At 39.6% G+C, this 13,997-nt stretch overlaps 1 protein-coding gene across 1 annotated transcript; it reads left to right on the plus strand.

The window, feature by feature from the left end:
• Positions 1–2,012: 2,012 nt before the first annotated feature.
• Positions 2,013–6,809, plus strand: LOC113032092 (sialic acid-binding Ig-like lectin 14). Its single transcript, XM_026184754.1, has 9 exons — positions 2,013–2,061; positions 2,285–2,641; positions 4,014–4,304; positions 5,551–5,799; positions 5,882–6,142; positions 6,230–6,317; positions 6,403–6,495; positions 6,629–6,692; positions 6,774–6,809. Exons 1-9 carry the CDS (start codon positions 2,013–2,015, stop codon positions 6,807–6,809), a joined length of 1,488 nt encoding a protein of 495 aa, XP_026040539.1.
• Positions 6,810–13,997: the final 7,188 nt, after the last annotated feature.

Below are 13,997 nucleotides of genomic sequence, written 5' to 3' on the forward strand. Positions count from 1 at the left end.
GCGGCTAAGCTGTCATCCCTGTTGGACAACATCTCCCACCCCATGCAAGAGACTCTGACAGCACTGAGCAACTCCTTCAGTGGGAGACTGCGGCACCATCCCACACCGGATGGAGAGATTTCACAGGTCTTTCCTCCCCACTGCTGTCAGACTCCACAACAAAGATTTTTGCAGCTGATCAAACCCTTACACGTGCAATAAGACTGCTATATGTGCAATTCTTGTACAATTCTTCTTCTGACGAAGTTGTATTTTTGTATTTTCTTACTCAGTTGTATATAGCATTTGTATTTCTATTTTATTCTATTGTATATATTATTCTATTCTATTTTATTCTATTGTATATAGTATTTTATTTTATTGCATTCCAGTGTTTTCTAATTTCTGCTACATAACTTTGCACTTTTGCTGTAACAAAACAAATTTCCCACGAGTGGGACTAATAAAGGTCATCTTATCTTATCTTATCTTAAACTGTGACTATCACCAGGTAACGTGGGCATGTTTCCTGAATCAGCAGCAGCTGTTAAACAGCTAACAGGCGAGCAGGATGTATGTAGGTAGGTAGGGTAGGGTAGGTCCACCAATGGTGTCATGAGGAAAATGTTGGCTCATTATTTATATAAATACGGAGACATGACACAAGGACGATTTTTTTATTAAAATTATTTCATTGTTGTCTGAAGATAATACTGATGCATTTGTATGAGCTGGACAGGATGGAGACCTTTTTGCTGAAGTATGAGCTCATAAAGGGGAAACAATACCAATTTAAAAAAGACTGGGTCCCTTTTTGTGAAAATTTAAAATAGTTTATTTTTTTGACATTGTGTAACAATTTAAACAAATCTTTTTTTTATTGCATTAGTTTGGTGTCTTAGTAATGAAGTAGGTTGTGAAGTTGTGAGATAGTAAGAGCTTAAGCATAAATCGTACAAGACAACATGTCATGTAAATGCCGAAAGGTATCAACTAAGTAAATGAAATCCTGTGGTAACAGCTCTGCACCAACAATCTCCAGGTACAACTTAAGACAATGAGGCGAATAAGTAAAAGGTACAGTCATTCTTCTCAAATTAGAAAAAAACATGAAAATGTCTTTCCTCTTTGTTAACTAAACTCCTCATTGATGCAGTTGTTGATATAACTGAGCATTTTTATTACTTTGGATCCATGTGCTAATTTTGATGTTATTTGAATGGATACTAGATGTAGTATGAGATAGTCTGTCACTCTACAACATAGATCTCATATTGTTTCACTAGAACTTCTACACATATTAGGGGAGGTGTCATAATAGTTTATAACTAAAATGTGAATGTGCTGAGGTACAATCAGCCTCCCATTGAAGACTAGGTTGTGCATCTAAAAAGCTAAACTTTTTTAAAATACTAAATGAATGACCTCACTCACATATACTACAGCATAACTGCTTTTTTCCTTTCATTTCAAATGTGTTCTCTTTTATTCAACTCAAGATGAACTTTTACAAGCTCTGTAGAAGCACTAAGAGATGAATGAGTTGTAGTTGACCTCTATTAATATCACTGCAATAAAGAGCAAAGGACATCTGGCAGAGCCAGGCTAGAATAAGCACAGATATTTGTGCTCAATGGAAGATGCGAGGCAAGATACAACATACGCTTAAAGAGACGACAAATACCTCGTACATCATTATTATTATTATTATCATTATTATTATTATTACGTTACATATGAAATCTGAAATTCAACTTGTGAAAAATAAAATGTGTTATTTTATAATCTTATAAATCTTCTTAACACCCCTTTGATAAAATCTTGGCAAATCATTCAAAAAGGATAAATATTGATACATATGACCTGCTTCCCCATTCTACACTTTGTAAATTCACAGAAATTGTGGCAAAGTGGATCAAGTGAGTATTAAAAGCAGAACGGAAACTTGACATCACTTGTCCATAGAGGAAATAAAAGCACCCACACATACACACATTTGTTATTTTATTTAGATGTGGAAATAAGAAGAAGAGATGGATGTTTGGCAGTGGCTTTTGTTTTTCATATGCATTTGCGTCAAAGGTATGATACATTTTGCACAATGTGTATGAATAGAGGTAATGTTTACTTACTTATTTGCCAGTTACAGAACTGAACAGTCAGTTGTGTCTTATAATGCATCTTTTGTTGTCCAGGCAGTTTTTAGGGAATCAGCATTTTGTTTCATACATTTAAGATTCCTGTCTCTTGTTGATCAACCTGTTTCTGTGCTTCATTTCTTCACACTTTGTGCATTTTATTACAGTTACTCAAACAGAAGCGTCATCTTGGACTATTGCTGTCCCATCCTCAGTAAAAGGTCTCCTTGGGTCATGTGTGGTGATCCCTTGCTCTTATAACTACCCAAATGCAAAGGTCCAAACATTCACAGGGATTTGGACCAATGATGGGAATCAAGTCATCTATCATCCAACTGAGTCTAAAATGCTGGAGCAGTATAGGAGACGAACAAAACTTCTTGGAGACGTCAGCAAGAGTAACTGTTCTCTGATGATTGAAAATCTTCAACAAAATGATGGAGGGCCTTTTCACTTCAGGATTGAACTTGGAGGCTATAACAGTTTTTCCTACTTAAATAAGAAAGTCTCCATTTCAATGATTCGTAAGTAAAATGTTCATTAATATTGCCAATAATAAAATCGCATTTTCCAAGCTTAGTATTGTCTGTTTATTCAGTGTTGTTGCTAGTTTTTTGGTCTGAGCTGATTCATTTGTACTAATAACAGATACACTTTTGCTTTGTTACCTAACTGATTCAAACCTAAGCTCTGACAATGCATTTATGAACCAGCAAATCAACCTATAATAGCACTTTATTATTAATATTATCCAGCAGTGTGTTCAGTGTCTGTGGCTTTTTTCCTCACATTTTGCTTCTGAAAGCCCAATGTAACTAATTACTTAGAACCCTGAAAGACAGGTTTTGCGGTTAATACAAATTGATTTGGTTTAGAGGTTTTTTTTTCTTTAATATTTCTGTTTTCATGTTCATCATTTGTGCTATTAAATCAGGCTAATTCATTTTATCTTTCAGTTTATGTGTGATGTTGCATCCAGTTCTTTGTTTTCCTACATTCTCAAGCTTGAAATCAGACTGAAAGTACATCTTGCATCGGTTTGGAAACATGCAGACATGGAAAGATTAAATAATTCCAAATGAAGCCACCACTCTTTTCCTGTTATATTTTCCAACCAGAGCTGATTCTTTTTTTCATGAACAGCAACTCAAACAAAACAGGAAATATCTTTCTTCCTATTCTTTCCCCCCATACTTCCTTGTAATATGTGTTAGTAATATATCTGTGTTATGCATTAATAACCTCACTAGACTCTGGTGGTGATTTTCAACACTTTATTCATGTTTAACATATTTTCTGCACTATAAGTCACACTTAAAATCCTTGAATTTTCTCAAAAATCAAGAGTGCGCCTTATAATCCGGTGCACCTTATGTGTGAATTTTGGTTGTGCTTACTGACCTCGAACTGATTTCATGTGGTACGCTCAAAAATCTGTCAAAAAGTGCTTTAGTACGAAGCATGATGGGTTGTCAGAGAATTACGGCTACCGTACTCAGGAGCCTCGCGGTGTAATCTAGGTCCAAACTCTGCTTCAGGTCCCAAAGTCAAACAATCACTGCGGCATCACTGAGAGTTAAAACCTGAGTTAAAGAATTGTTTCATCTTTAATAAAATGATCTGCGTTGCTGCTTTACCAGGTGTAACAATTAAGTTTAACATTTGCTTAATGTAATGTAATATGTAATTATGTATGAAAACAGACCCGTTCATCGACAGTGCATCTTATAATCCGGTTCACATTATGGTCTGAAAAATACAGTATCAACAAATTTAATTAATATAAGGAAGGCAAGTTCATAAGTCAAAGCTTTATAAAATACAGTATCAACTGCCGAGTACATTAAGTGTTCTCTCAGAAAATTTGATTATTCATGATCTTTCTTGTTAACACAGGTGAACCAAATGCCATTGATTTTTCTGCGCATGAGGACATAAAGGAGGGTCAACCTGTGTCTGCATCCTGCTCTGTGTTTCACTCCTGCCCCACATATCCACCAGCTTTTCACTGGAGTCACTCTGGAGAGCAGCATTTTCAAGCACAGAAGCTTCATGATGGCCAGTGGAAGGCAACATCAATTTTAATGTTTCGCTCAAACCGCACTGATCACAACAAACTGTTACAATGCAGGGTAACATACCACGGAGGAAAGCACCAAGAAACATCCAAGACCCTTAAAGTAAAATGTAAGTGTGCATTTCTAAATATGTGTTGATGATAAAAGACAAATTCCTCAAGCATTTTAAAAACTAAAATTTGTGCAGTACTTTTTGATGTTTCATTTAGCAGCTTCTGCATCTAGCTTCAGTCAGAGTCACAGGATTCGCAGTCATCATGACTCATATAGATTCCAACCACAGTCAGCAATAAGATATCTGGTATTTTCACTGGATGGACATGTGACAGAAAGAAGAGCAAATTCTGTCTGTGTCTCCGTTTATCAGTTATGACTTTATAATCATTAAATTGACTCATATTTTTTTTTTAAGTCGTAATTTTATTCTTTTTTTCTTTAGCGTTTCTTAGTCAATGGTGATGTTAGTTTAGCAGTCTGTCTGGTCTCCATTGACCGAAATATATCAAATATTAGATGGACTACTTGGATATTTTGTTAGTTCATGGTAGGGTTGGGCGATATGTAAAAATTTTCCAACCGACAATCGTCAGTCCAATAATCGACAATGGGCGAGTCACCCATTTTTGATGGGTGGAGCCATGTAATCATGCACGGACTGATTTGCGCGTTTACAACATAAAAGAAGTTCAAGCATGGACAAACTAATTTCCCAAAAAATTTAGAGCGTTAAAGCGGTCATCACGATTAACGAGGTTAAAATTTTTAATGCACTAAACCCATCTGGATGGGTTAATTGTTATTCGCTTTTATCATGATGATGGCACGTTAACGCTTACAGCACAAAGAAATATATAAAGGCTTTAAACCACATGAAGGGGGTAAACCTAAGGATGTAACCAAAGTGGTGTGCCACTTGTGCAGACATATAGTGTGAGCAAAGTACTTAAACACGACTAACCTGCATGAGCATGTACGTGTCCACCATCCGGCTGAGTATACTTGGCTGTCACCAGCTTCTGCAGCTCCATCAACAAGCATTTCGGCGCACTCTGAGGAGGGTGCATTTGCTCACTGTTAAAACAGCGCTGTTTCTTTCTGTTGACTGCTTCTATTAGCTCCATCATTCTTAGCAAACTTACTCATTGGCAAATAAATAAATAAATTGCCTATCGCTGATGGGCTCAGCCTATCGTCGATATATTTGTCCAATCAGAACCTTGCTGACTTTGGCAACTGCTTGAAAATTTACTCTAGTACTACCATTATGTCAAAATGCTTAATGAAACTCAGCTTTTACCTCACTGTGTAAAATGATACAAAATGCTGCAGAGTAAGGGTTAAATGTTTCTATGCAGATGCTCCAGTGAATGTGAAGGTCGAGTACCAGTCAGATGTGAATGAGGGAGAGACTGCACACCTGAAGTGCTCCAGTGATGCAAACCCTGTCAGCAGCTATGAGTGGCACAGTGAAACTGGTGTTCTGCTGAATAAGGGGCAAACCTACACAATGTCAAATGTCTCCAGACACTCAGAGCCCGTGTACTGCACTGCTGTTAATGAAGAAGGACGAGTCAAGTCAAGCACCCTGAAGCTCAATGTGTTATGTAAGTAAATAATAGAACAAATATAACAACAAAAGATGAATGCATGGATATATGTTTCTAATTACATTTGCTGTTCTTACAGATGGCCCTGACATTGAGACTTACTCTAAGTGCTCCTCATATAACGGCATAGTAAAGTGTGATTGCATTGTACAGTCCAGGCCCCCCAGCATGGTCCATTTTGTTCTTGGTGACAGAGTCCTGCCAAGCACCACAGTAGAGACAAATGGCTCTGTTACTACTGGGACTCTGCAGACAGACTTTAGGTCCTTTAGGTTTGTTCACTGTCTGGCAAACAACACGCTGGGAAATGCTAACCTCACACTCTCTTTACCTGTTAATGGTAAGTAAAAATGTCAAAAATAGAACATAAATTCTTTTTATTCAACATTTCCATGACAAAAAACACAGTATGATTTTCTTTCTTCAGACAACATGCAATATATCTTTATTGCCTCTGGAACAGGTGTCATTTTGCTCATTATTTTGATAGCTACTGCTGTCGGAGTTAAAAAATGGTGAGTCATTAAACAAATTATTGTAATATCATTAAAGGTAATGCCAAAAAACTCAAACAAAAACACCCAAACATATTTCTGCTAGCACGCGGAGATCAGGAGAGACACCACCATCTGACCTGAGCACAATGAAGTCAGAGAGACCTGTAGAGATCCCTCATTATGCCCCAGCAAGGAGGTATACATTCTTCACCTTAATTAGCAAACAAACAAAACTTTTGATTAAATGTAACCTAAGAAGGAGTGACTGAACTTCATTTTCATGTAGATAAGAAAAAAATCTTGTGTGCTTTTCTTTATTGTTTCTGCAGGAAAGAGAACTATGAGGATGCCCATTGCAATGACATTTACACCAATTTTCATGTATATGGCAACGTAGGGGTGAGTTAGGTTTTCTTCATTTGTTATGTGCCTGCATCAAACAATGGAATGAATTAAACTTATTTTTCTATGCAGACCGACTTGGATGAATCAGTATACGCCAATGTGTAACATCTGTGAAAGACCAGCTGCAGTCCATGCTTGTGTCTTCAGATGGAAGTCAAGGAAAATGTTAAAAAAAATCCTTATGCTATTTTCATCTTATATCACATATGTTATTCCAGTTGTTCATTAAGTGTTTTATCATCAGTCTCCCCGCAAAGGGAAGAGAGTATGTAGTCGATTCTGTCTATTTGTCTGTCTGTCTCATTTCCACTCTCTTTTTAAATAGGGAGTGTTTAGTGGTTGTGAAATTAAAGCAATTTGTCTTTCTGGGATTGTGTACCAACTTCAACACAGAATGCAGAAAAGCACACTGTAGTGTATGAGTGTGATTGGTATTCTTGGTGTCTAATATCTTTAGGCATCAACTAAATACAGGAAACCCTGTATTGACTATAACTTGAGGTACAGTCATTCTGCTTAAAAAAATAAAACAACAAAAAAACAAACAAACAGAAAAAGTATTTAAAATGTGTTTAAAATGTTACATCTTTTTTAAATCAAACTCATAATTTACAGCGGTTCGAAAACATCTTTGCTCCCTTCCCGATTTCCTATTTTTTGTGAGTTTTCCACACTTAGATGTTTCAGATCAAACAAATGTAAATATTAAACAAAGGTAACATATGTGCTAGCAGCACAGATGGAGCACTTGGCGAGACACAGGAGGCAGCTGACCACAGGCAGTTTTTGTGACACGAAAGAGTCCACCCAGACCGATTCTATGAGTTTTGTACAGGTGACTCGTGTCATTCAGAGCAGAGACTTGCAATGATTCAGCCAAGGTGATTAGAAGAATGCTGGGCTCTTTTGCTAATGATTGATCAAGGAACCTTTGTTCAGCTCCAGAGCAATCAGGGCATGACAAAAGTGAGTGTGAGTGTTAAAGGTGAGTTCGACCAGGCACCTAGGTTGTGGTAGGGAAGCTTCATTTATTTTGCCCGCTAGTATCTCTACAATTACTGGTAAGCAAAATCTTCTGGCCACAAGGGACAGGTGGTAATGACGTGCCCCTTTCTGCCACCATAAATACTCACTGACCATCAGCCACCTTCTCCTTACTGAGGGTCAGAGGCAAGCCCACCAAGCTGCATGGGCTGCGCTTCGGCATTTGTAGGCTCGCTTCTCCCTGGGCTGTGCTCCTCCAAGTCAGGTCCTCCAAACTCCCGAGGAGAACCCGCTAACTAGTTGCTGGAACAGGACAGGAATCTGCTGGGTCCATTAATGACTGGATTTCTTCATCAGTTTTGCTGACTGGTGGAAAAACAGGACCCAAAACCATGACTTCCACAACAGGGACCGTGAGTTTATTTACAGTGTAAAACCAAAGTGAAAACAGTCCAGCAAAACGTGATTCCCTCCATAATGATCGTGCCGGCTTCTTTCACACGTGCTCTCCACAGTCCCCTCAGAAATATTTACAAAAACTAAGAGTTCTCTCCAAAATTCCACAGTTTTCATGGGCACACAAGGAGACAGAAGTTAGTTTTCTTTACCAAGACAAGACATGATAAGATCACCTTTTGCTAAAGCAAAGGTTTCATTAACTATTGTCAATCAATGTTCCAACAACAACTGAAGATCAGCCACTTTGTTAAATAGTGCCCAGGGATGAGTTCATCAGCTGCAGGTGAGTGTGATTATCAGTAGGTTCAAGGAAACAGAAACAGAAATGGCAGGTCAAGCCAGCAAGAACAGAGGGGCCATGACAACTGCTCAAGTTTAATTTGTGAATCTGCGAATTCAGTCAAAACTAAGGGCAGTGGAGATCTGTGTACAGCGAGAAAAGAGAATTTCATGAATCTCATGTTAATCTGATCAAATTAACAACATTTTTCATTGATAAAACTTTTAAAGTTCTCCAATTTGACTGGAACACAACATGAAGGTTAAGGTACTGTCATGATCCTTCATAAGACACAACAAAAACTATAACTGCACATTTTCATTCTCATTGAGTTCTATAGATATTGCATATTGTTGCTTTCAGTGTTAGGAGAGATAGTACATTCTCCTGTAACATCAACCTAATATTGCTTGATTGATTCCTCTTGACAAAACAATATCACATAAATGATTAACAAAACTATCAATTTCTTGATGCATGCTCAATCATCCAGGAAAGTAAATCTCCAAAAGTTGATTCTGTTCATCTGGGTGTAACATTTTCAGTGGGAGAAACGTTTCATCACTCATCCAAGTGACTCCCCGATTTATACATCGGGCAAACCAAACAGCCTCTGGCAAAGCGGATGGCACAACACAGAAGAGCTACCTCGTCAGGCCAGGACTCTGGAATCTATTCACACCTACAGGCCAGTGGACACTCTTTCAATGATGAGGATGTACACATCCTGGGCAGGGAGGAAAGCTGGTTTGAGCGCGGAGTCAAGGTGGCCACTTATGTGAAAAGAGAAAGACCATCTTTGAATCAAGGAGGGGGCCTAAGGGTCCATTTTTTATTTACCGAAAAAAAGACGATTTATTCATAACACACGTGAAAAGACCCAGGAAAACAGAGTTAATGATAAAAATAAGGTTTTGTATTGTTGATTGTCATTTATGCTTAGAAATATTTAACCATATATGCTTAGAGGTGTATAATTAATTGTGTAGTGATAGGATGTGTGATCTTTAGCAGGCTACAAAGGCTTGGTGTGCATTCCATCCTGGGAGCATGGGAAGAGGTCGTACCTGGTTTTATTGTTTTATGGTAGGATAAACGTAGCTATATCTGTTTTAGTCTAAGTGACTTTTGTTTAGATGAACTGCTGGACTTCCAGACGAGCAGGTTTAGGGAAGTCTTTATGGGGTCACACTCTGACCGCAGTAGCATGAGTAACAAGAAGAACTTTGCCTACTTGGTGTTCAATGCTTTAGCTGTGTTTTTTAATTGTCTCGTTCCAGCGGTGGTCCTGTGCTAGACAGACCCAACAGAGGCATTCATAGGACTCCTGAGAGATATAATCTCCCTTGCATGTCCTGGGTCTATCACTGGGGTTCCCTCCTGGTAGGGCATGGCTGGCAAGAACACCTTACCTCAGCTGGCTTCTTTCGATTTGGAGGAATAGTGGCTCTACTCTGAGGACTTTCCAAATGACTCCACTCCTCACCCTGTGCTAGGGGAGAGCCGAAAACATCAGTTTCACATTCAGTGAACGGTCATTTGCACTGTGATCTTATTCTTTACCTTGAAAAAAAAAACAACTAACAATAATATTCTCAACAATAATGATGCTCCTCAAAAGCTGCATTTCTTCCACCATTTATTTCTCCCACACCTGGACTGAAACCAGCTGATTGTAGCAGTGTCATGGTCCTGGGTCGTTGATCCGCTAGTAGTACCACTCTGAAGCTGGTACTACTAATTGCTACAGGTGTTCCAACATTTTTGAATTACTTACAACCTGCTCTGTCTGCATAAGAGCAGTGTTGGAACACACTGTGGTACCATGACCTCGTGAGCATCAGTTGAGCACTGTTGCACTGCAGAAAGTAGTGTGTTGCTACAAAAATGTCAAGAAAAAGGGTCCTGCGCAGTATCTTAGCTGTTCCTAGGACTGCACTCTTCTGGACAGAGATCTCCGATGTTGTTCCCAGGATCTGCTGGTTGAATTACCACTGGGACCACCGTCACCTTCACCCTCCACATCCTCTCGAGCTCTTCTCTGAGCCCTTGGTATTTCTCCAGCTTCTCGTGTTCCTTCTTCCTGATATTGCTGTCATTCGGAACCACTACATCGATCACTACGGCCGTCTTCTTCTGTTTGTCTACCACCACTATGTCCAGTTGGTTAGCCACCACCGTTTTGTCCGTCTGTATCTGGAAGTCCCACAGGATCTTAGCTCGGTCATTCTCCATCAGCCTTGGGGGCATCTCCAATTTTGACCTTGGGACTTCTAGGTTATACTCGGCACAGATGTTCCTGTACACTATGCCGGCCACTTGGTTATGGCGTTCCATGTATGCCCTGCCTGCTAGCATCTTACACCCTGCTGTTATGTGCTGGATTGTCTCTGGAGCATCTTTACACAGCCTGCACCTGGGGTCTTGCCTGGTGTGATAGACCCCAGCCTCAATGGATCTTGTGCTTAGTGCTTGTTCCTGTGCTGCCATGATTAGTGCCTCTGTGCTGTCATTCAGTCCAGCTTTGTCCAGCCACTGGTAGGATTTCTGGATATCAGCCACCTCCTCTATCTGCCGGTGGTACATACCGTGCAGGGGCCTGTCCTTCCATGATGGTTCCTCGCCTTCCTCCACTTTCTTGGGTTTCTGCTGCCTGAGGTATTCACTGAGCACTCGGTCAGTTGGGGCCATCTTCCCAATGTATTCTTGGATGTTCGTTGTCTCATCCTGGATTGTGGTGCTGACACTCACCAGTCCCCGGCCCCCTTCCTTCCGCTTAGCATACAGCCTCAGGGTGCTGGACTTGGGGTGAAACCCTCCATGCATGGTAAGGAGCTTTCTTGTCTTGATGTCAGTGGCTTCTATCTCCTCCTTTGGCCAGCCTATTACCCCAGCAGGGTACCTGATCACGGGCAGGGCGTAGGTGTTGATAGCCCGGATCTTGTTCTTACCGTTCAGCTGACTCCTCAGGACTTGCCTGACCCTCTGCAGGTACTTGTTTATTGCAGCTTTCCTAGCGGCCTCTTCATGGTTCCTATTCGCCTGTGGGATCCCCAGGTACTTGTAACTGTCCTCTATGTCTGCAATGTTGCCTTCTGGTAGTTTGATCACCTCAGTTCTGGCTACCTTCCCTCTCTTTGTTATCATCCGACTACACTTCTCCAGCCCGAACGACATTCCGATGTCATTGCTGTATAGCCTGGTGGATTGGATCAGTGAATCCACACCACCAGGATACACAGCAATATATATATATATATATATATATATATATATATATTACAATCTACACAAATTAGACACAAAGATGGCCAAAAAAAACCCCACATGTGCAACTGTACCCAACTGTATACACGTCTAACTGTATCTCTTTGTTATCATACTACAGCGGGATAAGATTAATCTCTTATATTACATTTAATATTCAGCTCTTAATCCCAGAGGTAAAGATGCTCATGTATATCTTATACACATAACATCAGTTAATTTAAAGTGTAGAGATAGAAGTTATTTATTGGTCATGTCATGCACTGGGATCACTGGGCTGTCATATTAGGACAGTTATGGTGCCTCATTGGCATTTCATAAACCTGAAAGTAGACGTAAAGTAGAAACACCTTTAACCTCAGACAATGCTGTCATAAAGCACCTGTCAATTAATATGTGCACGTAGCCTTGACATTGCTGTCATCTTGTGGCCGCAGTTTGCTATTGTCGCTGAAAGTTGCACTTCTTTCAGTCTGCAGCTCTCTCAGTTTTACAAGCTGACTGGCCAGCAGCTTTTTTCTGCTGGCATGGGCATGCACATTGTAGATAAGTTGCTGCTCTTTGACAGTAAACAGATGGGAGACCAGAGTGCAAGGCAAGCTGCTATTGGCTCTGATTTCACTGCTCTGACATCCATTGTAACATGTGATTCCTCTGAAAACACTGCACGTAGTTGATCTTTAGTGATTTAGCATTCTAAAAGATGAGTTTTCTCTTGCAAACCACCCTTTGTGAACCTGATGGCTTTTTTCCTGAGACCTGAGGATGTCCTAAAATGTACACCGTATATGTCGGATCTCGAGGAGATTGAGTTTGAGAAAGTTGTTAATAATAAGGAAAGCTGTGACAATGATAGAGAGGGCCCAGCAGTTCTGACCATGTCCCATCTAATAAAATAGGTAAGTTGAGGAGCTCCAGACAAATTAGCATATCTGAAAATGTTTAAATGAAATTTTTTTAACCAGCCGTTTTGACAACACTCCACCTTTCATTAATATTTTTACTCAGTGTAGATATTGACAGTTAACCATGTCACACACTGCTCAAGCTTCTCCCCCCCATTGGTATTCTAATATAGTTTTTGAAAAATGAGGCCACTTGTTACAAAGATTTCTACACTGTGTTGAGAAGAGTGCTCTGAAATATGCATGATATGACCTTGGCCAATCTTCTTTAGTGAATCTTTTGTGAAAAAGTTTCATTTGTGACAAAGACTATAGAACTTTAATTTTTACAGAAAGGTAAACGGAGAGATTATATCTCTCAGCTGGCCTGGGAACGCCTTGGTATTCCCCCGGATAAGCTGGAGGAGGTGGCTGGGGAGAGGGAGGTCTGGGCCTCTTTGCTTAGGCTGCTGCCCCCGCGACCCGGCCCCGGATAAAGCGGATGAAGATGGATGGATGGATGGAGGTAAACGGAGACCGTTAACCCTCGGAAAAACAGGCTTATACCTTGATTTTAAAAAGTAAATTAACTATATTTGATCACAGCATCTTATTGTCAACTGTATATATCCACAGTGGGATTGGGTGTATTAGTAAAACACCTATTTAAATGTTGTACACTCAGTTGGTAACAGAAAATGTATCTGCTAAAATGATGAATCACAGAATGTTCTGTTCCCACAAATGTGTAGATGGTGACTGATCTCTAAGCAGAGAAAGCAGAACTTTGTAATGTAATGACCCCAACACTGATCAGAATAAAGACAGGAAATGCCTCGATAATGGAATCGGAATCACTAAATTCTTATCAATTCCCATCCCTACCACCTTACCACTTTAATCACACTAAATCTTTTTCTGACATGTGGCATAGTAACAGAACATTTAACGTTTTTTTTCCTAAAAACCCTCTTTTGTCTGATCATTTCCTAATAATATTTGAATTTACAATAATGGATTATACAGCACGTGGCCCTAAATTGTATATGTGGAAGAGAATGAATGGATGTTCTACACGGCACTTGGGAATATTTTTCATTAAAGTTAATTTCTTTCTTAAAGTGCTCTAAATAAGTTTAAGGATAAAATGTTATCTTCCTCAATGCCACGTGCCAACACAGTGCAAAGCAGCTACCTAAACTGTACTCCCACAGAGGTCAAATATGTCATTAAGAGTCTAACAACTTACCACATACAACTCTGAATACTGTGGCTACTCTGACGAAGCCAGAGAAATATAAAAAGTACTTGACTCCATGGTATTACTCTTAAATGCACACCCTAAAGCAGATAACGACTTAAGCTTCAGAGGAAAGAACGTCTCACTAATTTAGAAGATCTTCATCTTTGTAGATAGTC

This window comes from Astatotilapia calliptera, chromosome 11 (assembly GCF_900246225.1).
Source record: "Astatotilapia calliptera chromosome 11, fAstCal1.2, whole genome shotgun sequence".
NCBI classification, from domain to species: Eukaryota; Metazoa; Chordata; class Actinopteri; order Cichliformes; family Cichlidae; genus Astatotilapia; species Astatotilapia calliptera.

Coding starts and splice junctions, on each gene's coding strand:
- LOC113032092 (XM_026184754.1), top strand. CDS start 2,013: ATGGATGTTTGGCAGTGGCTTTTGTTTTTCATATGCATTTGCGTCAAA. Junction 4,305..5,550: donor CAAGACCCTTAAAGTAAAAT/GTAAGTGTGCAT, acceptor GTTTCTATGCAG/ATGCTCCAGTGAATGTGAAG. Junction 5,800..5,881: donor CCTGAAGCTCAATGTGTTAT/GTAAGTAAATAA, acceptor CTGTTCTTACAG/ATGGCCCTGACATTGAGACT.